Source organism: Schistocerca gregaria, chromosome 8 (genome assembly GCF_023897955.1).
Source record: "Schistocerca gregaria isolate iqSchGreg1 chromosome 8, iqSchGreg1.2, whole genome shotgun sequence".
Lineage (NCBI taxonomy): Eukaryota > Metazoa > Arthropoda > Insecta > Orthoptera > Acrididae > Schistocerca > Schistocerca gregaria.
The window spans coordinates 459,534,236-459,561,079 of NC_064927.1; the positions used below are offsets into that span (position 1 = coordinate 459,534,236).

Consider the following 26,844-nt stretch of genomic DNA (forward strand, 5'->3'; position numbering starts at 1 on the left):
AAGAAGCCTTCGCCACTGCCATGGAATCAAGGCGTCAGCGTTGTGAAATATGTGTACGTCTGCAGGGCGATTACGTCGAGAAGTAACGCCAGTTTCATTGATTTCGAGTGAGTAGTTAATTAGAAAAAAAAATCGGAGGCCTTAGAACTTGAATGCACCTCGTATTTCCCAGTAAATTTCTGGTCTTTACAGAGATGGTCTATCAAAAGCATATCATGACAATCCCACAACACTCAACATGTTGTATCCCAACTACAACTGTGTTCTCACTCGTTTTTCCACTACTTTGTGTGTTGTGTGGCCTCTGGGATCATTACCCACTCAATGAACAAACACCTTTTTTGTTCATATGTAATCAAACGAGGTACCAACCGGATGGAGACTTCACCTGATCCAAATTATGGTGAGTGGTGCTTACCATTGACCTATGAATCTGGTGCAAGTTCTCCACCATCAACTCTACAAAAAGGCGAAGAAGTTCCACTTTCAGGGTCTCCAGCTGCGTGGCAGCTCCCGGTACAAGCGGCTACTTCTGGTTGTGTTCAATATCCATTTGACCACGTTAGACACGTTTACGCCATTTAACCACAGTGTTAGACATTGTGAAACTACATACTCACCAGCAACATGAACTTTCCTGGTGACTTATCCTTTCAAAAGACGAAATAAATCATCTTCTTGATGCGTCTTCTTGAATCTCGTACTCTAGCAGCTTTCTTAAAATACGTAGCGTGGTAAAATTTTAGCAGAGAGTACTACAGAGAAGCATGAAGTAGTTATTCCTTACTGTTATCTGACAAGATGAGCTTTGTTGTGGCTAAAAGCCCGCCTTCGGGACAACGAACCAGCAGACTAGCTGGCAAAGGATATCATTATTACGGTCAGCCACCTTGTGTGACGAGATCCCCAACGCAGTTACGACTTTGAAGAAACCACTAACAAACCAACGTGGCAACGAGTGGAAAACGGAAAACTTGTAGCGCCTCTATTAGCGGTCCTATATTCAACTATACACCTGGCACCTAGCTTCACAATGGCGTTCGGAACGTCCATTACGCCTTGGTTCTAACTCGCGACTCCTAAATGTTTCAAGAATGGATTAATAAGAAAGCAGATAAAAATTACGATAATGGCTTTCATGCTTTTACATGTTCTACATATTCTTCCCTCACTTGAGTACAGCGCACAGAACGTTCATACAATCTTGTGTAATTGTCAGAAAAATCCTTCTCTGGAATATTCTTCAGGTCACGTATCACATTCGTACATTCTTCCGTTTTGCCGAACCATCAGGAACTTATTCTGCAGTTCGTTGTTTTGTGAGATATTCGTATTGATAACATCAAGTTTTGTCTACCGTGATGTTGCTTCCAAAAAAGGATTGTCCGTTTTCGTCTTTCCAGTACGTCACAGCATAAACGTCTATGCGCCGTTTGTTTTTGTGAAGGAGTTAAGGTGTACGGGACACACATTGCACACACTTTTCTCTTCTTCAAAACATTCTGGAGACTATCTTGAACACTTGATTTAGAGATGTTCAATTCACTGATCAGTTGCAATTTGTGACACAACATCGTTAACACAATACAGCCACAGATCCACTAGTTCATTAGTCCCTTTTTTACATGCTCCGTAGATCATTTGACCGATTTTTTTATCGACATGATATGTAACGAGTCAGTTTACATGATATGTATACATGATTAATGTTGATATTTATGAACAAATGTTTCAGTCCTACTCATGTAACTAAACTTAAAAACTAGATTACATAAGCTACCAATCTTTAACTAAAAATTCGTCTGTAGAATAGAAGGAGTCGTCCAGGCTGAATTATTTTTGGTTAGGTTTAAAACTGCGTTTGGTAACTATCAGACATTTTATATTATTGGGCAATGATTAAAAATTTTTGTTGTTTATTGTTAACTCCCTTCTGAGCCACTGACACCTTCAATAGTGGCTAATAAACGCCTGTTTCTCCCTCCAGCGATGTAGGCAAGGGATATCACTACTCTTCTCAAATTGCAATGGACGATTCATAACGAATTTCAGCTACTTACATTATGACCACAGGTGAACACCACATATTTTTCCTACGGCTCGCTTTTGTACAATCATTACTTTTTTCTGAGTGATGAATTACCTCAGAAAATTGTTCCATAAGGCATTATTGAATGGAAATATGCAAAATATGCCAGGAGGTTGTGACGTCTGTTTCCAAGACTTCCAGTTATATGAAGCGCAAACGCAGCTAATAATTATTTGAGAAGTTGTCTAATATGCTTCTTCCAGTTCAAGTTTTGATTAGTGTGTACAAGCAAAAATTTGGATCATCCTACACTATTTACTTAACCCCGTTCAATTCTATATCAGCTATGAGTATGACTTCACTTGTTGTATGGAACTGAACGTAGTGTGTTTTCTCAACATTTAGGAACAGTCCACTTTCAGATAACTACTTTGTAATTCCTTGGAAGGCATTATTAATAGTATATTCTGTTGATTTCTGTATAATGGGATTTATTATAACAGTAGTGTTCTCTGCAAAAAGTACCAATTCTGCTTGCTGAATGTTAAGTGGAAGGCGTTCACATATATAAGGAAAAGGAGAGGAACCAAAAGTGAACTCTATGGGATACCCTTTGTGTTGCTACCGAGTTACTAAAATTTTCTTCCTTTCCAACACTGTTCGAATTATTCAGTACAACTTTTGCTTTCTATTTGTTGAGTATGATTCACACCATTTGTGGATAAAGCTATCAATCCCATAAAATTTAAGTTTTCTGAGAGAATAACATGATCTACACAGTCTAAGACCTTGGAAAGATCACGAAAAATACCAGTTACCGATGTTTTATTATTTAAGGCATGCCTGTAAAATTTGATGATAGAATGTACAAGTGGCATTCTCAGCTGAGTAACACTTCTGAAATCCAAACTGTGATATGCTAAGCAAATTGTTTCTACTAAACTGTGAGACTACTCTTAAGTACATTACTTTTTCTAATATTTTGGGAAAAGATGTCAGTAAGGAAGCTGGACAATAATTATTTATGTATTTCTTGTCACCTTTCTTATAAAGAGGCTTAACAACTGCATATTTTAATCTGTCTGGGAAAGTTCCATCTGCCAGTGACGCATTACATAAAGCACTAAGGACATTTCTTATTAAGTTAGAACAATTCCATCAACTGTAGGTGAGCTTTAGTTTTTTTTAGAGTTTTATTAATTTCAGTGACACAACTTCAAGTGTTGTAGGATGACGGAGTTAACACCTATATTCTCTTGCTTATTCAACTGAACAATTTAATTCTGTTTTTGCTGCCACACTTAGAAACTGATTGCTAAAAATACAACTTATGAATTATCAGGCACAGCACTGTCATTTACTTTAACTGTTAAGGTATCTTTGTAGCACATTGATTTGTTGTCCTATCTGCCACTTGGCAATATCACATATACTTTTAATCTTATTTCTGTATTGTTAATTTCTGTCAGGACAAGCGTACTTCTGGACATGTTAATGACTCTTCTTAAGGTATTACAGTAATTTTTTTAATCCAAGCAACCTTGAAGATTGACTTATTCTAGTCTTTATGTAGATTTCCCTCTTCCTCTTAAGTGAGATTTTAATTCCTCTGATTATTCATGGCTTACTTGTCCTTTTTCGAATGGACTTTAAGGATTACTTTTTTAGAAAGACTACGGAATAAAGTGAATTTCGCATTAGCATCTTTTTCTGAGTATAACTTACCAATACCATCTCCATTAACTCACTCTTTAAACAATTTCCCTTGTTCTCAAATATAAGCCTCTCTGTTTTGTATGAATCTACCTAAAAGTCGTAAGGTACTTTATTCCTTATTTCCATTAATTGTTCATCATTATCAGATAGTCCATTAACAATACTGGGTACACATTATTTGCGCCAGCCTGAGCACTCTCTATTAAAATATTATCAGTAAGGGTCCTACAATCTTGCCACGTACGAGTTGGATAACTAATTGTTGTTGTTGTTGTCTTCAGTCCTGAGACTGGTTTGATGCACCTCTCCATGCTACTCTATCCTGTGCAAGCTGCTTCATCTCCCAGTACCTACTACAACCTACATCCTTCTGAATCTGCTTAGTCTACTCATCTCTCGGTCTCCCTCTACGATTTTTTCCCTCCACGCTGCCCTCCAATGCTAAATTTGTGATCCCTTGATGCCTCAAAACATGTCCTACCAACCGATCCCTTCTTCTAGTCAAGTTGTGCCACAAACTTCTCTTCTCCTCAATCCTATTCAATACCTCCTCATTAGTTACGTGATCTATCCACCTTATCTTCAGTATTCTTCTGTAGCACCACATTTCGAAACCTTCTATTCTCTTCTTGTCCAAACTATTTATCGTCCATGTTTCACTTCCATACATGGCTACACTCCAAACAAATACTTTCAGAAACGACTTCCTGATACATAAATCTATATTCGATGTTAACAAATTTCTCTTCTTCAGAAACGCTTTCCTTGCCATTGCCAGTCTACATTTTATATCTTCTCTACTTCGACCATCATCAGTTATTTTACTTCCTAAATAGCAAAACTCCTTTACTACTTTAAGTGTCTCATTTCCTAATCTAATTCCCTCAGCATCACCCGATTTAATTTGACTACATTCCATTATCCTCGTTTTGCTTTTGTTAATGTTCATCTTATAACCTCCTTTCAAGACACTGTCCATTCCGTTCAACTACTCTTCCAAGTCCTTTGCCGTCTCTGACAGAATTACAATGTCATCGGCGAACCTCAAAGTTTTTACTTCGTCTCCATGAATTTTAATACCTACTCCAAATTTTTCTTTTGTTTCCTTTACTGCTTGCTCAATATACAGATTGAATAACATCGGGGAGAGGCTACAAGCCTGTCTCACTCCTTTCCCAACCACTGCTTCCCTTTCATGCCCCTCGACTCTTATGACTGCCATCTGGTTTCTGTACAAATTATAAATAGCGTTTTGCTCCCTGTATTTTACTCCTGCCACCTTTAGAATTTGAAAAAGAGTATTCCAGTCAACATTGTCAAAAACTTTCTCTAAGTCTACAAATGCTAGAAACGTAGGTTTGCCTTTTCTTAATCTTTCTTCTAAGATAAGTCGTAAGGTCAGTATTGCCTCACGTGTTCCAACATTTCGACGGAATCCAAACTGATCCTCCCTGAGGTCCGCATCTACCAGTTTTTCCATTCGTCTGTAAAGATTTCGGGTTAGTATTTTGCAGCTGTGACTTATTAAACTGATAGTTCGGTAATTTTCACATCTGTCAGCACCTGCTTTCTTTGGGATTGGAATTATTATATTCTTCTTGAAGTCTGTGGGTATTTCGCCTGTCTCATACATCTTGCTCACCAGCTGGTAGAGTTTTGTCAGGACTGGTTCTCCCAAGGCCGTCAGTAGTTCTAATGGAATGTTGTCTACTCCGGGGGCCTTGTTTCGACTCAGGTCTTTCAGTGCTGTGTCAAACTCTTCACGCAGTATCGTATCTCCCATTTCGTCTTCATCTACATTCTCTTCCATTTCCATAATATTGTCCTCAAGTACATCGCCCTTGTATAAACCTTCTATATACTCCTTCCAACTTTCTGCCTTCCCTTCTTTGCTTAGAACTGGGTTGCCATCTGAGCTCTTGATATTCACACACGTGGTTCTCTTCTCTCCAAAGGTCTCTTTAATTTTCCTGTAGGTAGTATCTATCTTACCCCTAGTGAGATAAGCTTCTACATCCTTACATTTGTCCTCTAGCCATCCCTGTTTAGCCATTTTGCACTTCCTGTCGATCTCATTTTTGAGACGTTTGTATTCCTTTTTGCCTGCTTCATTTACTGCATTTTTATATTTTCTCCTTTCATCAATTAAATTCAATATTTCTTCTGTTACCCAAGGATTTCTAGCATCCCTTGTCTTTGTACCTACTTTATCCTCTGCTGCCTTCACTACTTCATCCCTCAGAGCTACCCATTCTTCTTCTACTGTATTTCTTTCCCCTATTCCTGTCAATTGTTCCCTTATGCTCTACCTGAAACTCTGTACAACCTCTGGTTCTTTCAGTTTATCCAGGTCCCATCTCCTTAATTTCCCACATTTTTGCAGTTTCTTCAGTTTTAATCTACAGGTCATAACCAATAGATTGTGGTCAGAGTCCACATCTGCCCCTGGAAATGTCTTACAACTTAAAACTTGGTTCCTAAATCTCTGTCTTACCATTATATAATCTATCTGATACCTTTTAGTATCTCCAGGGTTCTTCCACGTATACAACTTTCTTTCATGATTCTTAAACCAAGTGTTAGCTATGATTAAGTTGTGCTCTGTGCAAAATTCTACTAGGCAGCTTCTCTTTCATTTCTTAGCCCCAATCCATATTCACCTACTATGTTTCCTTCTCTCCCTTTTCCTACACTCGAATTCCAGTCACCCATTACTATTAAATTTTCGTCTCCCTTCACTATCTCAATAATTTCTTTTATTTCATCGTACATTTCTTCAATTTCTGCATCATCTGCAGAGCTAGTTGGCATATAAACTTGTACTACTGTAGTACGTGTGGGCTTAGTATCTATCTTGGCCACAATAATGCGTTCACTATGCTGTTTGTAGTAGCTTACCCGCATTCCTATTTTCCTATTCATTATTAAACCTACTCCTGCATTACCCCTATTTGATTTTGTGTTTATAACCCTGTAGTCACCTGACCAGAAGTCTTGTTCCTCCTGCCACCGAACTTCACTAATTCCCACTATATCTAACTTTAACCTATCCATTTCCCTTTTTAAATTTTCTAACCTACCTGCCCGATTAAGGGATCTGACATTCCACGCTCCGATCCGTAGAACGCCAGTTTTCTTTCTCCTGATAACGACATCCTCCTGAGTAGTCCCCGCCCGGAGATCCGAATGGGAGACTATTTTACCTCCGGAATATTTTACCCAAGAGGATGCCATCATCATTTAATCATACAGTAAAGCTGCATGTCCTCGGGAAAAATTACGGCTGTAGTTTCCCCTTGCTTTCCGCCGTTCGCAGTACCAGCACAGCAAGGCCGTTTTGGTTAATGTTGCAAGGCCAGATCAGTCAATCATCCAGACTGTTGCCCCTGCAACTACTGAAAAGGCTGCTGCCCCTCTTCAGGAACCACACGTTTGTCTGGCCTCTCAACAGATACCCCTCCGTTGTGGTTGCACCTACGGTACGGCCATCTGTATCACTGAGGCACGCAAGCCTCCCCACCAACGGCAAGGTCCATGGTTCATGGGGGGGATAATTAACTACTGAAATCATATTGAAACAGCGAAGTACTGATTCTAGTTCATTTTTGCTGACAGAATCTGTTCAGAAACCTACACTGAAGTCTAAAAATGGCTCTGAGCACTATGCGGCTTAACTTCTGAGGTCATCAGAACCTGCTACCGTAGCGGTCGCTCGGTTGCAGACTGTAACGCCTAGAACCGCTCGGTCACAACGGCCGAGCACAATGAAGTCTCCACAAATTACTAGCTGTTAATTGTTGTCTGAGAGGCAACACAATAATGCATCCGGATTTCCCACAAACAACTGAAACTTTCCTAAAGGGTGTCTATAGAATGCTACATGTCAGAGAAATAGTCTGCAGTCATAACTCGCAATCACATGCTTCTAGCTTCAGATCTACACAAAATCTACTCATACCAGTACTTTTGACTGTGTACAACTTCTGCTATTGTTGCAATTCCTCCTTTTTCCATGCTAACTCTACATGAAAATAATGCTAGTCTATAATCCGTTTTATTTAACTCCTCTATCCCTATGTTTAGGTGGTGTTCAGAGGGGCACAATATATCCTTCATGTCAGAATCTTACACACCTTCTAAGCATACAAGAATCTCATCTACATTGTTCTTCAGCTCACTAATATTCTGATAAAACAAAATAATTTTATTTTTAGGGAACTGTTATTTACATTACAACCCTGTTCTGTTCTAATTTCTTTCAAGACTGTCTATAACCTGACTCTTACCTAAAATGTGTTCTGCTGACTCCAGTAATCACAGGGATTTTGCCTTGTGTGCTTGTGACCCCCCGTACGCTCTTCGCAAGATACTCAGATAACCTGTCCTTCCCCCTCCTATTACGGTCTAGGCCACCGTGAAAGACCGTAACACGTTTCCTCCCAAACGTCGTACGAACGCCGGAATGGCAGATATTGAGGTAACCGATCGTGGAACAAAAAAAAAAAAAAACTACAATCGCTTAGTAGTGGAAAGGCGTCAGGACTAGATGAGATACGTATAAGATTCTACAAATATTATGCGAAAGAACTTGCGCCTCTTCTGGCAGCAGCTTGTCGTATGTCGCTGGAGCAACGGAAGGTCCCTAGCAACCGGAAAAAAGGGCAAGTCATCCCTGTTTCGAGAAAGGCAATAGGACAGATGCACGTAATTATAGGCCTATATCGTTGACGTTAGTTATAAGAGTCCAGGGTCATGAAAGGGAAGCAGTGGTTGGGAAGGGAGTGAGACAGGGTTGTAGCCTATCCCCGATGTTATTCAATCTGCATATTGAAGAAGCAAAAGAAAAATTTGGAGAAGCAATTAAAATCCATGGGGGAGAAATAAAAACTTTGATGTTTGCCGACGACATTGTAATTCTGTCAGAGACAGCAAAGGACCTGGAAGAGCAGTTGAATGGAATCGACAGTGTCTTGAAAGGAAGGTATAAGATGAACATCAACAAAACCAAAACGAGGATAATGGAATGCAGTCGAATTAAATCAGGTGACGCTGAGGGAATTAGATCATGAAATGAGACACTTAAAGTAGTAGAAGAATTTTGCTATTTGGGGAGCAAAATAACTGATGATGGATGAAGTAGAGAGGATATAAAATGTAGACTGGCAATGGCAAGGAATGCGTTTCTGTAGAAGAAAAATTAGTTAACATCGAGTATAGATTTAAGTGTCAGGATGTCGTTTCTGAAAGTATTTATGCTGAAGATTAGATGGGTAGATCACGTAACTAATGAAGAGAAACTGAATAGAATTGGGGAGAAGAGGAATTTGTGGCACAACTTGACTGGAAGAAGGGATCGTTTGGTAGGACACGTTCTGAGGGGTCAAGTGATCACCAATTTAGTATTGGAGGGAAGTGTGGAGGCTAAAAATTGTAGAGGCAGTCCAAGGAATGAATACACTAAGCAGATTCAAAAGGATGTAAGTTGCAGTATTTACTCGGACATGAAGAAGCTTGCACAGGATAGAGTAGGAAGGAGAACTGCATTAAACCAGTCTCAGGACTGAAGACCACAACAACAGCAAAAGATTAAATGGCTAACTTATTTAAATCACTTGACCCATCTAAGGAAACGTTTTGCTTCCTGTTCTGTTGGTATGACTTAAACCACTCATATGCTATTCCATTTATACCATAGATTGTAATTTCTGTAACATAATGTCATGGTTCACACAATCATATGCTTGGACAAGTCACAGAAAATTCCTATTGGTGACATTTTACTATTTAAAGACTCTGTTATGTGGACATTGAAATTGTATATTGCTGTCTCAGTGGAACAGCATTTTTGAAATTCGAACTGTGATTTATTAAGTATCCCATTACTGTTGAGATGGCTAACCACTCTTGAGTACATTACTTTCTCGAAGATTTTTGAGAATGCTATAAGCAAGGATACTGTCCGATAATTATTGACATCTGTGGTGTCCCCCTTTTTGTAGAGAGGCCTGACAATGGCATATTTTAACCTGTCTGGGAAAATACCTGGAGTTAGTTATGCATTACATATGTGACTCAGAACATCAGCTGTAATTGCTCCACATTGTTTTAATATCTTATTAGAGATGTCATATACTCCAACAGAACATTTATTTTTCAGAGATTTAATTATTTTACTTATTTCACCAGAGGTTGTTTGGTGAAACTTAATCTGACTATTTTTTTTTCAAAACAGGCTCTTTCATGTACTGCCTAGAGGGGGTCCAAGGAATGAATACACTAAGCAGATTCAGAAGGATGCAGGTTGCAGTAGTTACCCGGACATGAAGAAGCTTGCACAAGATAGAGTAGAAAGGAGAGCTGCTTCAAACCAGTCTCTGGACTGAAGACCACAATAACAACAATACCGTTGGCGTCAATTTGTTATAGAATTATGGAACATGTTTTATGTTTAAGAATTACGACGTTTGTGGAGAACGCAAATCTCGTCTATAAAAATTGACATGAATTCCGCAAACAGAACTCTTGCGAAATTCAGCTCGCTCTTTTCCTCCGTGAGATCCATAGCGCTGTACACAACGGCGCTGAGGATGATGTTGTGCTCCTTTACTTGAGGGAGGTATTTGACACCGTCTCGCACTGACGGTTAGTGAAAAAAATACGAGCTTATCGAGTATCAAACCAGTTCTGCGACTGGATTCAAGACTTCCTTGCGGCTAGAACTCTACACGTCGCTCTTAACGGAACAAAAGCGACAGATATTAAGGAATCTTCAGGAGTCCCCCATGAAAGTGTGATAGGACCGTTACTGTTTACAACGTACATAAACGATACAGTAGAAAACGTCGGAAGCTCTTTAAGACCGTTCGCAGATGATGCAGTAGTCTATAGGGCAACAGCACACCAGACGAGAGTAGAGATTTGCAGAACGACCTGCAGAGGATTGATGAATGGTGGAGGCTCTGGCAGGCGACCCTGAACACGAATAAATGCAACGTATTGCGTGTATATAGGAAAAGAAATCCTCTACTCTAATGCTAAACTATCGATGACCTGTTGGAAACAGTATCTACAGTAAAATATCAGGAAGTAACTCTCCAAAGAGACCTTAAGTGGAATGACCAACACAAAACAAATAATACGAAAAGCAGACGCCAGCCTGAGATTTGTAGAAAGAATCTGGAGGAGATGTAATTCATCCACGAAGGAAGTGGCTTGTAAAGCGCTTGTTCGACTGATTCTTTAGTATTGTTCATCAGTCTGGGATCCTTACCAGGTAGGACTGATAGAAGAGTTACAGAATATCAAACGAAGAGTGGAACGTTTACTCGGCGCGGAAGCGTTACAGAGGTGCACAACAAACTCCATTGGCAGAAGGTACAAGAGAGGCGTTTGCATCACGGAGACATTTACTACCAAAATTTATAGAGAACACTTTCCAGGAAGAATCAGACAACACATTATTTTCTCCTAGATGTATCTAGCTTAATGACCACGACGAGAAAATTTGAGAAATAAGAGCTAAAACAGAGGCTTACCGACAATCATTCTTCCCACGTGCCATTACGAGTGGAATGGGGAAGGGGGTTCAGTTAGTGGTACGAGAAATATACCTATCTACCAGCTGCAGCAACAGGTATAGCACGAATAAGAGTTTTTTTTTTTTTTTTTTTTTTTTTTTTTTTTTTTTTTTTTTTTTTGCCTAAAGAAATCCGCTCGGCCCTTTGTTTGGGGACAGGGCTGATCATGGCACTACAAAACCGCCACAAACTCCACAGAAGTGTACATCATTGCTGCTGCTATTACCTCCAAGTCACCTTTAATACTGTTCTCGGTAAGCTGGTAGTCAGAGTGTTTGCTGCTGCTCCTAATTTAAGTACTCTACATTCTTCATCAGAATCTCTGTACGAAACCCCTGTGTTCCCCATCACCTGCCTGAGCTTGACTGTATGTTTCACAGTACTTGTGATCTGGTCTTCCAAAAAATGGTTCAGATGGCTCTAAGCATTATGGGACTTATTTTCTGAGGTCATCAGTCCCCTAGAACTTAGAACTGCTTAAACCTAACTAACCTAAGGACATCACACACATCCATGCTCGAGGCAGGATTCGAATCTGTTGACCGAAGAAGTCGCGTGGTTCCAGGCTTTAGCGCCTAGAACCGCTCGGCCACCCCGGCCGGCGATCTGGTATACCGCCCCTAGTTTTTCCTGTAGCCTTTGGCCAACATCCCTCCTATGATTGCTGCCTAGGAGCAGCACCCACTCTTTCCTCTTATTTGATTTTTCTGCTGACATAGCCTTAAAGTTGTTCCTATGAATCTGTTGCACTCTACTTTGTACAAAAACAGGTTAATTCTCTTCTTATTTTTCAGATAACAAGTCAAACTATTTGCAAACTGCAGCTGGAAATGTGATTTATGACGTTTTCTCTTTGTGGTTATTACTTCTCACCTACTCCCAGTTGTCATTGTCTCTATCTCCCTTCAACTCATCTAATTCAACATTAGCAATTTCTAATTCTGCCTGAAGGGCAAAAATCCATGGAAGACCCTTATTTCATACTTTACTTGCCTCCCCGCTACAATCCCCCTAATCAAATACCAACCCATAGTCCAGGCATGTTTCTCCCATACTAACTAACCTACAGCAAACATCCATGTTTGACACATGTGACTCTACTTCTATCGTAAACCAAAAAAGGCTAACACACACTTCAGATGCAGTAAAGTAACAACTGCATGCCTTCTGATGATTTCCATAAATAACTTTTGGCGGCAGACAGACATAACACAAGAATGTAAAAACCACACGGGTATTCACTGAATGTAAGTTTCAGCTCGTAGAATACCTGAAATGAATTAAAAATACAAAGCATAATATTTTTTAACAATAATCTTAAACAGACACTATCAGGAATTAATATACAAACAACATGTAAAGACTAGACAGTGGTCGGATGTTAACACTAACATGTAAATATCCCACAGATATTAACTAAAACTAAAAATAAAAAGGCACTGCATTTTATAAAAACAATATTAAACAGACTTCAACTGAAAATTATTAAAAGCATTAAAATGTATCCAAAATAACACGTGGCATTCCGCGACTGTTGGTGCTGATGTCAGAGCTACTGCTTAACACCACCTGCTCACAACTGACTGGCCGAATGTACATCTGTTGTTTACAGTCGTTAATTTGTTGAAAGGAGAGGTGTGACCTGGCAGCAAGTGGAGGAAGAAAAGTGGTGGGAGGACCGAGCCAAATGGAGAGGACTCGTCAGCACCCGGCAGCAGCTGGAGCGGGATTCGGATATAGATAGATAGAATTCAAGCTGCCACTGTTGTTGCCGCACTGACATCGCTTACACACCAGGAATACGAAGTGCGACTATAAAGTAATGAGACTGATGTGAAAAAATGTTGCTTCCGTTTTAGTCAAGTTTAGTGTTGTATCCTTCAAAGTAGTTCCCTTCTGGTTGCACACACTTTTTCCAGCGCTTCTGCCATTGATGGCAATATTGCTAGAACTCATCTTCTGTAATATCCTCCAAGGCCCTCGTCACAGCTTTTTGGGCATTTTGTGTTGTTTGAAAATGGAGTTCCTTGACCGCCGTTTTGAATCTTGTAAATAGAAAAAAGTCGCGCAGAGCGATATCTGGTGAATAAGGTGGCTGTGGTAGTACTGAAATTTGTTTTGAGGTTAAAAATTGCTGTGCTGACAGAGCGGTATGGGATGGCTCATTATCGTGATGCAGAATCCAATTATGAGCAGTGTTGGCACGGACATGAAGAACTCTTTTACGAAGTCTTTCTAAAATTTCTTTGTAGTAATATTGGTTAACTGTTTGTCCAGGAGGCACCCACGCTTTATGAACAATTCCCTTGGAATCAAAGAAGCACACAAGCATGCATTTCACTTTTGACTTTGACATGCGAGCTTTTTTTGGTCTGGGTGATCCCTTTGAGCACCATCGCGAACTTTGGCGTTTTCTCTCTGGATCGTACTGAAAAAACCAACTTTAACCACCAGTGATAATATGGCCCAACAATTCTGGATTGATTTTAGTTTGCTCTGACAGATCGGCAGCCACATTTTTTCCGTTTCTCGTTGTTGTAGTGTGAGATTTTTGGGGACCGTTTTTGCACAAATCTTCCTCATACCATGATCTTTAGTTATTATTAGACGAACCGTTTCTCGGTTGATGTTCAGTTCTTCTGCAATTATTTTCACGGATAACCTTCGATCAGATCGTACGAGTTCACGCACACTGGCCAAGTTGACATCCATCCGTGAAGTTGCTGGTCGTCCACTGCGGCCTTCATCTTCAACATTCGTTCTGTCTTCACTAAACATTTTATTCCAATGAAAAACTTGAGCTCTTGACATAACCTTCTCTCCAAAAGCCTTCTGAAGCCTACCATAAGTCGTTGTCGCGTTTTCATCTAATTTAACGCAAAAAGAAATGGCATACCACTGCGCAATATTATGCAGTTCCATTTCCGTGACGAGAGACACAAACACATGTAAACTTATTACAGCATAATTCACGACTGAGCAGTTGCATCGATTTGCCGCTTGGACTAGAATCAGCTTATAGACCAAGGTCAAAGATATCGTGCCTATGCAAGCCTGCAGGGTTGCCACATCTTGCAAAGAAAATCAGTCTCATGACTTTATTGTTGCGCCTCGTAAAATCAGTCTCGGAACTGTTTGGATGGATGGTGTACCTGTATGTGATGATGCCACACCTCGATGCTATAAAACAACATCTGCACTGCATTGAAAGACCAGGCTTCCCATAATGTGAATGTGAAGAGAATGAAGACCTTAACCAGATGACACTTGTGTGTCAGCGAGACAAATAAGTGATGAATTCCCTACTTCTACAGCTGAGGAGTGGAGGAATCGATCATTCCATCTGAAAAGCTCCTGAAAACAACAGACTCTAAGATCTTCAGATCAATGCCAAATTTCCTTGAGTTGGCTTTGAAACTCCGACGGTACCTAGCACTCCCACAGCATGGAGATGAGACTTTAAGGAAACTTCAGCATATTTAGTTACAGGATATAGAGGGTGTAACTGAATTCCCTTTACAGACAATGAGGACTTGTAGCGACCAAGATGGTTATGTTTAGCATAGGAACTCATGTCCAGACACGTGTAATTTCCCTACAACACACTCAAATCTCCCACATTTTCAGGGCCACTGACTAGGGTATTACATACGTCATTCACCAATCACCTAGGTAGAGAGACTAAGTGGGTTATGACACACCTTTGGTATCACATTAATATGGTAATTAATTGAATTGATCAATTAAACTATCCTCTCCCCTTAACCTATCGCTTCAGGGGGTCATAAACCACATAGCAGAACAGTAGGGTAAGGAGAAGTGGAAGGGCAGTTTAATTGACCAATTTAATTAATTATCACATCAATTTGAAATCAAAAGCGCACCAGAACCTGCTTTGCCCCACTTCTCACCTGATGACATATGCCCATTACAGGTTTGCTTGCATGCCATTCAGCTGAGTTTGTGATCTGCCCTGAGAGGTTTGTATCTGCTATTGTGCTTGTAGTCTTTGTCCATATTGTACTACTATATCCACCCAAATACGTTTGTACATGCTGTTGAGTTCATGGTCTTTGTTCATCCTATACTACTGTACAGTAGTAATCATTCACTACAGTACGCCACTACAGTACGCCAAACAAGGATGACAGTTCAAACCAACATCCGGAAACTGCTTCAGGCAAATTCTGGGGTGGGTCCTTTGAAAGGGCATGGCCGATTTTCTTCCCCATCCTTCCTTAATCCAAGCTTGTGCTCCATCTCTAATGTCCTCTCGACAGGACGTTAAACACTGATCTCTTCCTCACTGCAGTACAAAATGGAAGCTACATTTCATTTTTAGTGCATTGCTATTGACTGCAGTGTACTACACTCTGTTATTGTATGAAGAAGCTTGTTGCAATGGTAGGGCTGTTCGTCAATTGTATGTGGAGCATTTTCCACATCATCAGACACCTTCATACTCCCTCTTTGCTAGGGTGTAGAAGTGACCCTTAGAGACGATGACATTCATCACCAGAAGGCTGGCTGTGGTGCTCCATGATGGCACCGAACATTGACTTTAAAGAAAAAAATGGTTCAAATGGCTCTGAGCACTATGGGACTCAACTGCTGTGGTCATCAGTCCCCTAGAACTTAGAACTACTTAAACCTAACTAACCTAAGGACATCACACACATCCATGCCCGAGGCAGGATTCGAACCTGCGACCGTAGCAGTCGCACGGTTCCGGACTGCGCGCCTAGAACCGCAAGACCACCGCGGCCGGCTGACTTTAAAGAGGCTGTACTCCATGCAGTGGAAGAAGATTGACGACAAGTACCAGAAACATAGCAGTTAGACTGAAAGTGGATCACCAAACTGTCTGGAGTGTTATGTGAAAGTGGCAGCTACACCTGTACTATACCCAGAAGGTACAGGCATATTGGGACCACTTCTGCAGGTGGTTCTTGCATTATTGTGTGGAAAAACCATACTTTGCATGGTGGATCCTTTTCACGAATGAAGCCAAGTTCACCAGGGAAGGTGAGAAACCTTCACAACAGTCATGGTGGTCTGATAAAAACCCGCATGCTGTATACCACCATGGATTCTGGAACAATGTGGTCTGAACATTTGGGCATAGTTTCTGGCTGGATGCGCGATTGCCCATACCTTCTTCTACCATATCTCTTTGGTAGTGCATACCTGCAGTTTGTTGATGGCATACTGCATGAGCTCTTGGAAGATGCACCATCTGTGTCACAACATATGGTTCCATCATGATGCTGCACCACCTCATTTTTCACATGTGGTCCAATGATTTGGGCAATAGTGTATATGTCATTGTGACCTAATTGCTCGGCCTGCATGTTCTCCCGACTTGAACCCGCTAGACTACTACCTGTGAGGTCACATGAAATCCTAGATTTATGAGACTCCTGTGGCATTCGAGGAAGACCTATTGGCGCGGATTATGGCTGTGGCGGCTACTGGAGCGTCAAGGATTGGAGAACATGTGTCTTGGAACATGGCACAAAGATACCGTATTTGTGTTGACATCAGTGGCCATCACACTGAGTCCCACTTATATGTGGACCCAGATGACGAACAACAGGAGACAGAGAGCAATGTGTGATATGGTATTTTGTGTGTAGCAGGGAAATGCTACATTTCAGGACATGAATTCCTATGCTAAACTTAACCGTCTTGGTCCCAAATACAAGTCCTGAAAGTCTGCAAAGGGAATTTTGTTACACATTTGATATACGATGCTGTATGCTTTTAAAATTCTTATGACATTTTAAGCATTTTTTTTGCATGGTCTTAATTGTAGCCATTGATGGGCAATCTCCTTGGAGTTAAAATGTTTTTTCCTGCACTTACAGTACATCGAAAATTCGTCATGTAATTCGATTTTTTCCCTCAGGTCAGTTGCAGTATGCAGTGGACGCAGTGAAGTGGGCGACAGACTACTTCATAAAGTGCCACGTGGCTCCCACGGAGCTGTACGGTCAGGTTGGTGATTTCGACCTCGACCACAAATACTGGGGTCGGCCAGAGGAGCTCAACATGTCGCGGCCCGCCTTCAAGATTGACGCCCAGCACCCAGGTTTGTCACATTCCGTAGCTGCATTAACACACTACCATGTTTAATTCTCTATTTACTAGTATCAACGTAATTCAGTGGAGGACTCTTCCTACGGTTGGTGAAGAGTATGCCTTCCACCCTTCGTTCGATTGTTACGTATATCCTTCATGCGTATTAGAAAATTATTCTTTCAACAATGCCATATCAAATTTCGTCCGTTGCTCTTTCAGAGCTTCGCGAGAGAACTAGTGCTTCGCCTGTAAAGGACTTGGAAACATAAGCACACTAACAACAAAATGATGGACTGCCTTGCTTGGTAGTAAACCATCCCATCTCAGTCATTTCATCGATCTAATTAATTAAAAAGTTTTCAGGCATATCCAGATACACAATACCAGTGACAGTTTTTTCCACGAAGAACACAGGTCTACACTTCCAATGTGCTAAAGGCACAAAACGTGTTAACTTTTGGGGAGTCGCAAAAGTGCCAGGGTTGCATATATATTTTCGCTGCCCATATTCTGCATAACTGTTGAATCACCGCTAAAGAGTAACACACAGCGAGCACGCCCCACACCAGTTAAATAGCCATTTTGACTGTGCACTACGCTGGCGCTCCTGGTAGCGGAATGGAGTGCCGACGCCCTATGTGAGTGAATCAAACTTGAGGCTGTTTGCTACAAAACGACACAACTGCCGATTCTGTAAGTTATCTCAATAAATTTCTGTATCATTCCAAAGTTGTAAAGTCCTTTTTGACTCGCTCTGCAAAATGTCTCCTCAACCCACGTCCCCTTTTGGATGCTTCACTCATTTTGTCAAGCAATGTATCTGTCGTCCAGAAACTACATGTGTTACTTTAATCCTTTCGTGGGCAAAATTATTGAGCAGTTTTTTTAATGAATGGAGAGCAGGTAGTAGTTAACAGTATATTTATCATACAGAATATCAAATTTGCTCCAACTGTGAAAGTGAGGTCACACAACAAGGTGGGAAGTATTCTTCCCACTGCACTTCCTTGGAGTTAAATGACAAAAACAACTTTTTCAACATATGTCATATTTATTTGATAAATTTACTTCTCTTGTTACAATGATTGTTCACAATTACTTGCCATGAAATTTTCTGAAACATGGGTCTATGCAAAGCGGTATTTGACAATACGTACAAACACAGAGAGTGATCTTTTCCGCAGCTTTGGTACTACAATGACGGCACGTCCAGTAGGTTTCTCCTAAAATGGGTTGATGCTCCCCTACAGCCATATGTCGAAAATCGTCAGGTACTTTACCCCTTTTTGCCAGAAAGACAGGTTTTTTCCCCACGCCTTTTTTGGGATAAGAAGCCAGCGGGATCAGTTGTCTGGCTAGATGGATCCTGTATGTGAGCTGATCATGCTCTCCACTTTCTCTTTTACTTATTTTCCACAGGATAAAACTGTTCACTGCAGCAGCGTCCACCAGGAAATAAAATATTCTGTGCCACCATTTTACAGAACGTCTGCCAATAGCATACCTTTCTCGTAATTGATCAAACTTATTGACACCACCGATTATTTTGTTGTATTCTACCACAACTTCAGGACAAGAAATCTCTGTACTAGTACCATCCTTGTTTTTCCTTTTCCCTGTGGCTGTTTCTCATGGGTCATGGGAAAGTGACTGGATGGTTATCCATCCATTTTACTGCAGAAATGGCTCCTTTTGTTTCAAACTGGAATTCGTCTCGTTCCAATTTTACAGTTTCCTTCATAAATTTGAGTAAATCAAAAGTATTTACCTTATACTACAGGTTTGAGGAAAAAATCACACAACGTCACGCAAACAGCACTGATAGGTTCCTCTACAGAGCAACACTCAGCTCTACAATGCCTCCGCACGAAGGTAGAACAAAAACGGCGGGAACTTCCGGTTGAAAGTAGTACCCTATACTGTTCACTAGGTGGTAGCACCGTACAGAGGTGGGAACTGTGAATCCCACTGGTCTAGGAGCGAGTTCATTGTAGTGGGAAGCATGTTTCCCACGGCTCACGAAAGGGTTAAAGAATGAAAGCAACACTTTGCAGCCACGAACCGACGTCTATCTGGTGTTCACAAAAAGCGTCAACGTTCCTAGAATGACTATGGTTGCATAACTTCTCCAGACATTGCTTTAGACTTCATACCAAATCTTACCATGGGTAGGTTTCCGTTGGCGTGTCTGTCGATCTCTAGTCCCTTACTCCTGAGTGCATAGCTGAGCCTGTCTTCTGGATTCGCCTTCTCATTGCAGTAAGCATACGTGTTTCACCCAACACCATTAGCCATGGAGATATAACTCTTCCTGTGGCCAGGGCACACCTGCTGTCCATTGCAGGTTTCCCCTTGGCCTTTAACCCAAGAATGATGGAAACTGAATTAAAGGTTCCAATTAAGACCCCTGTCAGTCAAGTTAGGCCAGAAATTCTGCACACGTGCAGAGCTGCTGCACATGTGCAACTTCTTGGTCACCAGATGTGTAAACAGGGAAACGGAACTGTCACCGCTCACTTTGTTTATGTCTCTAAGTACAGATGTCGCCGCTTTGCTTTACCCACTAGATGGGATTCACTGTACCTGGGGCACTCTCTACCTGTTTTCGCAGTGTGCAGTGCAATCTAGGGAAGGTATCGTGTTATTCTATCGCTCTATCAACAAACGTCACGTTTATAATTTAAAACATAAAAACAATTGGTGCATAAATATGCCAGATTGGTTTTATGCCCACGTTAGGCACCTAAATACCCTTCATGGCAAGGGTCTCAGACATGTCTCTCAACAATTAAACGACAATTTTTAAGCATGTAAGTATACCTTGAACAATCGGTTTAATGCCAAATTTTGAAGATGACAATGTTCACCTATGTAACATGGAGCAGGGTGAGGCACAGTTAGTAAATAACAATTTTCAATTACAAAAAAGAAAGAAATCCCGAACATTCTCATCACTGGCGACGAGAAACGATGAAGTTAAATGTCAGGCACAAAAGCAGAGCACATTGATAAACGCTATCAGTTGCGAAGATTTTCGTCCTTAATACTCGATCGAAACCTTGATGACCGAGCGAGGTGGCGCAGTGGTTAGCACACTGGACTCGCAGTCGGGAGGACGACGGTTCAATCCCGTCTCCGGCCATCCTGATTTAGGTTTTCCGTGATTTCCCTAAATCGTTTCAGGCAAATGCCGGGATGGTTCCTTTGAAAGGGCACGGCCGATTTCCTTCCCAATCCTTCCCTATCCCGAGCTTGCGCTCCGTCTCTAATGACCTCGTTGTCGACGGGACGTTAAACACTAACCACCACCACCACCACCTTGATGTATTCATTGACATTATGGAGAAAAATCTTTCACGCACATAAGTAGATCTGAGCGTGATCATAACTGCCGCAGCTTTTTGATGGAGGCGTGGAAATTCTTGCTGTGAAAGTTTTCATAGAATTTTTTTGTAGTTCATATTGAAAAAACTTGTACTTCAATTGTGTATTTCACTCCATCTGTAGACACTTCGGAGCAAACGGACGTGTAAAGCAACGAACGTCTACAAATTGTGCTTAAAATTGCTACTTAATTTTTACAGTTATTGATATATACTCTTTCAACCTAGCACTTTCGTGGAGCAAACCAAGGGTAGGGAAATGTGCAGTGTTTCCAGATAATTGTTTGGCTGTCCCAAAAAGCTAGATTCCTTTCAAAAGCATTTAGTTTTTCCAACATGTCAGAAAGTTATGTTCATGTGAGACGCAATCTCCAAGAGATATGGAAGGTCTGGTATCCAGCAAGCGTCATCTAATTTTGGTTCACTCTTTCCCTTCTTATGTGAGAAATGTGCTATGGCCAAACGTAAATCAAAAAAGTCTTTTCAGGATTACCTCGACTGAGCCAGTGTATAGTAAGGAGTGGCGCCGTCCTCCTCTATAATTCCTCCAAGAACTGTTGAAATTGGCGGTGCGTAAGCTTATGTGTTTTCACGCACAACAATTGCCATGGCGTTTTCTAAAGTTACTGATTTTGCACGAAGCGCCTCTTGAATTCCGTACAACGTTTCTTTTGTGCGTCCTGGTTTTCCGCGCATCAGTGCTACGAGTCCTATATGATGGCCTCGCATTGCCAGTGCGCCACTGAGATTAACCGATTCCAGTCCATACCGACACCATCAATCGCTTGCTCGACAGCTTAGAATATATCTGCACCTGTCGTAGTCACCTGTCCAAGATGTCCTCTTTTACAAGCAGACCGCTATCACACCTCGTATGCATATCACTACCTGAGCTGTATCTGTAAGATCTGTTGCTTCATTCACCGCGACAGAGAAGGCAAAAAAGTCCTTAGCCTCATTTGTTGACTGCCTGTGCACATCGCCAGCCATAACAATTAAACGTTACACCACTGTTCGGAAAGGCCGATTTCTTGAAACATGCTAATGTTCGTAGGACACAAGTTCTGCAGCATCAGTGAGACAGTCTTTTATAAACTCCATTTCACAAAACGGTTTCCCAGCTCTTGCTATTCTTGTGGCAGTTTTCAAACTTGCTCGCAGTGCAGATGTGCTGTGGTTGTCATTCTGGAAAATAGAAAATATTACGTTGTACAGTAAAATAGATACGAATGTAACACAAGAAACGAAGGTTGCGAGAGGTATCAGTTATTGTGACTTATATTAAAAATCTGCTGGTGTGCCTCATCCACTTTCTTAGGCGCACTTAATGTGTTTGGCCGTTTTTCTCTGCTCAGTACACTACACTCGTCTTTACGAAATGAGTTGCAGTTTCTTTCAATAGTGAATTTACGGAGGCCGCCTAATATTCGGTGGCACAGCAAACGCTGTGAGTTTTCAGTTACTGCTGTAAAGAAGAACTGCAATTCCCAGTCTTGTTCAAATGACTAAAAACACAGACCCCCTGTTCTTTGCTTTTGTGGAGTACTCGTCATTTCTCAGTATGGATCTTGTAGCGCTACAGTCGCCCGATGGAAGTAAGACTGGGTGTGCTTCGGTCCTCCTGGTACGCCGAGCTAGGTAGCGCAGTAGTTAGCACACCGGACTTACGTTTGGGAGGACGACAGTTCAAATCAGCGACCGGCCATCCAGATTTACACTGTTGTTGTTGTTGTTGTGGTCTTCAGTCCTAAGACTGGTTTGATGCAGCTCTCCATGCCACTCTATCCTGTGCAAGCTTCTTCATCTCCCAGTACCTACTGCAGCCAACATCCTTCTGAATCTGCTTTCTGTACTCACCTCTTGCACTCCCTCTACGATTTTTACCCTCCACGCTGCCCTCCAATGCTAAATTTGTGATCCCTTGTTGCTTCAGAACATGTCCTACCAACCGGTCCCTTCTTCTAGTCAAGTTGTGCCACAAACTCCTCCCCAATTCTGTTCAACACCTCGTCATTATTTATGTGGTCTACCCATCTAATCTTCAGCATTCTTCTGTAGCACCACATTTCGAAAGCTCCTATTCTCTTCTTGTCTAAGCTATTTATCGTCCATGTTCGACTTCCATACATGGCTACACTCCACGCAAATACTTTCAGAAACGACTTCCTGACACTGAAATCAATACTCGATGTTAACAAATTTTCTCTTTTTCGGAAACGCTGTCCTTGCCATTGCCAGTCTACATTTTATATCCTCTCTACTTCGACTATCATCAGTTATTTTGCTCCCCAAATTGCAAAACTCCTTCACTACTTTAAATGTCTCATTTCCAAATCTAATTCCATCAGCGTCACCTGACTTAATTCCACTACATTCCATTATCCTCGTTTCCTTTTGTTGATGTTCATCTTATACCCTCATTTCAAGACACTGTCCATTCCATTCAACTGGTCTTCCAAGTCCTTTGCAGTCTCTGACAGAATTACAATGTCATCGGCGAACCTCAAAGTTTTTATTTCTTCTCCATCGATTTTAATACCTACTCCGAATTTTTCTTTTGTTTCCTTTACTGCTTGCTCAATATACAGATTGAATAGCATCAGGGAGAGGCAACAACCCTGTCTCACTCCCTTCCCAACCACTGCTTCCCTTTCATGTCCCTCGACTCTTATAACTGCCATCTGGTTTTGTACAAACTGTAAATAGCCTTTCGCTCCCTGTATTCTACCCCTGCCTCCTTCAGAATTTGAAAGAGAGTATTCCAGTCAACATTGTCAAAGGCTTTCTCTAAGTCTACAAATGCTAGAAATGTAGGTTTGCATTTCCTTAATTTTTCTTCTAAGATAGGTCGTAGAGTCGGTATTGCCTCTCGTGTTCCAGCATTTCTACGGAATCCAAACTGATCTTCCCCGAGGTCGGCTTCTACCAGTTTCTCCATTCATCTGTAAAGAACTCGCGTTAGTATTTTGCAGCTGTGACTTATTAAACTGATAGTTCGGTAATTTTCACATCTGTCAACACCTGCTTCCTTTTGGATTGGAATTATTATATTCTTCTTGAAGTCTGAGGGAATTTCGCCTGTCTCATACATCTCGCTCACCAGATGGTATAGTTTTCTCAGGACCGGCTCTCCTAAGGCTGTCAGTAGTTCTAATGGAATCTTGTCTACTCCCGGGGCCTTGTTTCGACTTAGGTCTTAGAACTGGGTTTCCATCTGAGTCCTTGATATTCATGCAAGTGGTTCTCTTTTCTCCAAAGGTCTCTTTAATTTTCCTGTAGGCAGTATCTATCTTACCCCTCGTGAGATAAGACTCTACATCCTTACATTTACCCTCTAGCCATCCCTGCTTAGCCGTTTTGCCCTTCCTGTCGATCTCATTTTTGAGACGTTTGTATTCTTTTTTGCCCGCTTCATTTACTGAATTTTTATATGTTCTCCTTTCATCAATTAAATTCAGTATGTCTTCTGTTACCCAAGAATTTCTACTACCCCTCGTCTTTTTACCTACTTGATCCTCTGCTGCCTTCACTATTTCATCCCTCAAAGCTACTCATTCTTCGTCTACTGTATTTGATTCCACCATTCCTGTCAATTGTTCCCATATGCTCTCCCTGAAACTCTGTACAACATTTGGTTCTTTCAGTTTATCCAGGTACCATCTCCTTAAATTCCCACCTTTTTGCAGTTTCTTCAGTTTTAATCTACAGTTCATAACCAATATATTGTGGTCAGAGTCCACATCTGCCCCTGGAAATGTCTTACGATTTAATACCTGGTTCCTATCTCTGTCTTACCGTTATATAAACTATCTGAAACCTTCTAGTATCTCCAGGATTCTTCCATGTATACAACCTTGTTTCATAGTTCTTGAACCAAGTGTTAGCTATGATTAAGTTATGCTCTGTGCAAAATTCTGTCAGGCAGCTTCCTCTTTCATTTCTTAGCCCCAAACCATATACACCTACTACGTTTCCTTCTCTCCCTTTTCCCACACTCGAATTCCAGTCACCCACGACTATTAAATTTTCGTCTCCCTTCACTAACTGAATAATTTCTTTTATCTCATCATACATTTCATCAATTCCTTCATCATCTGCAGAGCTAGTTGGCATATAAACTTGTACTACTGTAGTAGGTGTTGGTCACAACAATGCGTTCACTATGCTGTTTGTAGTAGCTTAACCGCATTCCTATTGTTTTATTCATTATTAAACCTACTCCTGCAATACCCCTATTTGATTTTGTGTTTATAACCCTGTAGTCACCTGACCAGAAGTCTTGTTCCTCCTGCCACCGAACTTCACTAATTCCCACTATACCTAACTTTAACCTATCCATTTCCCTTTTTAAATTTTCTAACTTATCTGCCCGATTCAGGGATCTGACATTCCACGCTCCGATCCGTAGAACGCCAGTTTTCTTTCTCCTGATAACGACATCCTCTTGAGTAGTCCCCGCCCAGAGATCCGAATGGGGGACTATTTTACCTCCGGAATATTTTACCCAAGAGGACGCCATCATCATTTAATCATACAGTAAAGCTGCATGCCCTCAGGAAAAATTACGGCCGTAGTTTCCCCTTGCTTTCAGCCGTTCACAGTACCAGCACAGCAAGGCCGTTTTGGTTATTGTTACAGGGCCAGATCAGTCAATCATCCAGACTGTTGCCCCTGCAACTACTGAAAAGGCTGCTGCCCCTCTTCAGGAGCCACACATTTGTCTGGCCTCTTACAGATACCCCTCTGTTGTGGTTGCACCTACGGTACGGCTATCTGTATTGTTGAGGCACACAAGCCTCCCCACCAACGGCTTTGGTCCATGGTTCATGGGGGGGGGGGGGGGGGGGGAGGATTTACACTACCGGCCATTAAAATTCCTACACCAAGAAGAAATGCAGATGATAAACGGGTATTCATTGGACAAATGTATTATACTAGAATCGACATGTGATCACATTTTCACGCAATTTGGGTGCATAGATTCTGAGAAATCAGTACCCAGAACAACCACCTCTGGCTGTAATAACGGCCTTGGTACGCCTGGGCATTGTGTCAAACAGAGCTCGGATGGCGTGTACAGGTACAGCTGGCCATGCAGCTTCAACACGATACCACAGTTCGTCAAGAGTAGTGTGTTGTGACGAGACAGTTGCTCGGCCACCATTGACCAGACGTTTTCAATTGGTGAGAGATCTGTAGAATGTTGGTCACTGTCAATCTGGTACTCTAAGCGTGCAAGTGGCATTTCTATCGTCTGACCTAACGGCAGAAGATAAACACGCCACGATAAGACCACGAGACATATTGCTGACACTCGCCTACTTCATTAGAGCGACAAGTCAAATAATCTGATGGTGTGTGTACCGAAGGTGTTACAGTATGCACCCCACATTTGGGATCCAGCACGGCGTTCCGTATTACCCTCCTGAACCCACCGATTCCATATTCTGCTAACAGTCATTGGATCTCGACCAACGCAAGCAGCAATGTCACAATACGATAAACTGTAATCGCGATAGGCTTCAATCCGACCTTTATCAAAGTCGGAAACGTGAGGGTATGCATTTCTCCTCCTTACACGAGGCATCACAACAACGTTTCTCCAGGCAACGTCGCTCTACTGCTGTGTGTGTATGAGAAATCGGTTGGCAACTTTCCTCATGTCAGCACGTTGTAGGTGTCGCCACCGGCGCCAACCTTGTGTGAATGCTCTGAAAAGCTAATCGTTTGCATATCACAGCGTCTTCTGTCGGTTAAATTTCGCGTCTGCAGCACGTCATCTTCGTGGTGTAGCAATTTTAATGGCCAGTAGTGTACGTTTCCCGTGATTTCCATAAATAACTTAAGGCAAATGCCGGGATGGTTCCTTTGAAATGGCTCAGCTGATTTCCTTCTCCATCCATACCTAGTCCAAGCTTGTGCTCTGTCTCTCTACTGACCTCGCTGTCAACGGGACGTTGAACACTAATCTCCTCCTCTTCCGGGTACCGCGAAAACGAGGAAGCGGAACCGCCGCCCCTCATTCGGTATACGTGTCTAGTCACAGAAATGTCGCTGT

The 26,844-nt window shown here is 41.6% G+C and overlaps 1 protein-coding gene across 2 annotated transcripts in view; it reads left to right on the forward strand.

Moving 5' to 3' along the window:
* The window catches only part of LOC126284068 (endoglucanase E-4-like), a 370,904-nt gene that overhangs the window by 293,244 nt on the left and 50,816 nt on the right, over positions 1-26,844 (forward strand). For both annotated transcript variants that reach the window (XM_049982697.1, XM_049982696.1), the window contains exon 4: positions 17,231-17,413. In XM_049982697.1, coding sequence (XP_049838654.1) covers positions 17,231-17,413 — 183 coding nt within the window. The remainder of the gene's footprint in view (positions 1-17,230; positions 17,414-26,844) is intronic.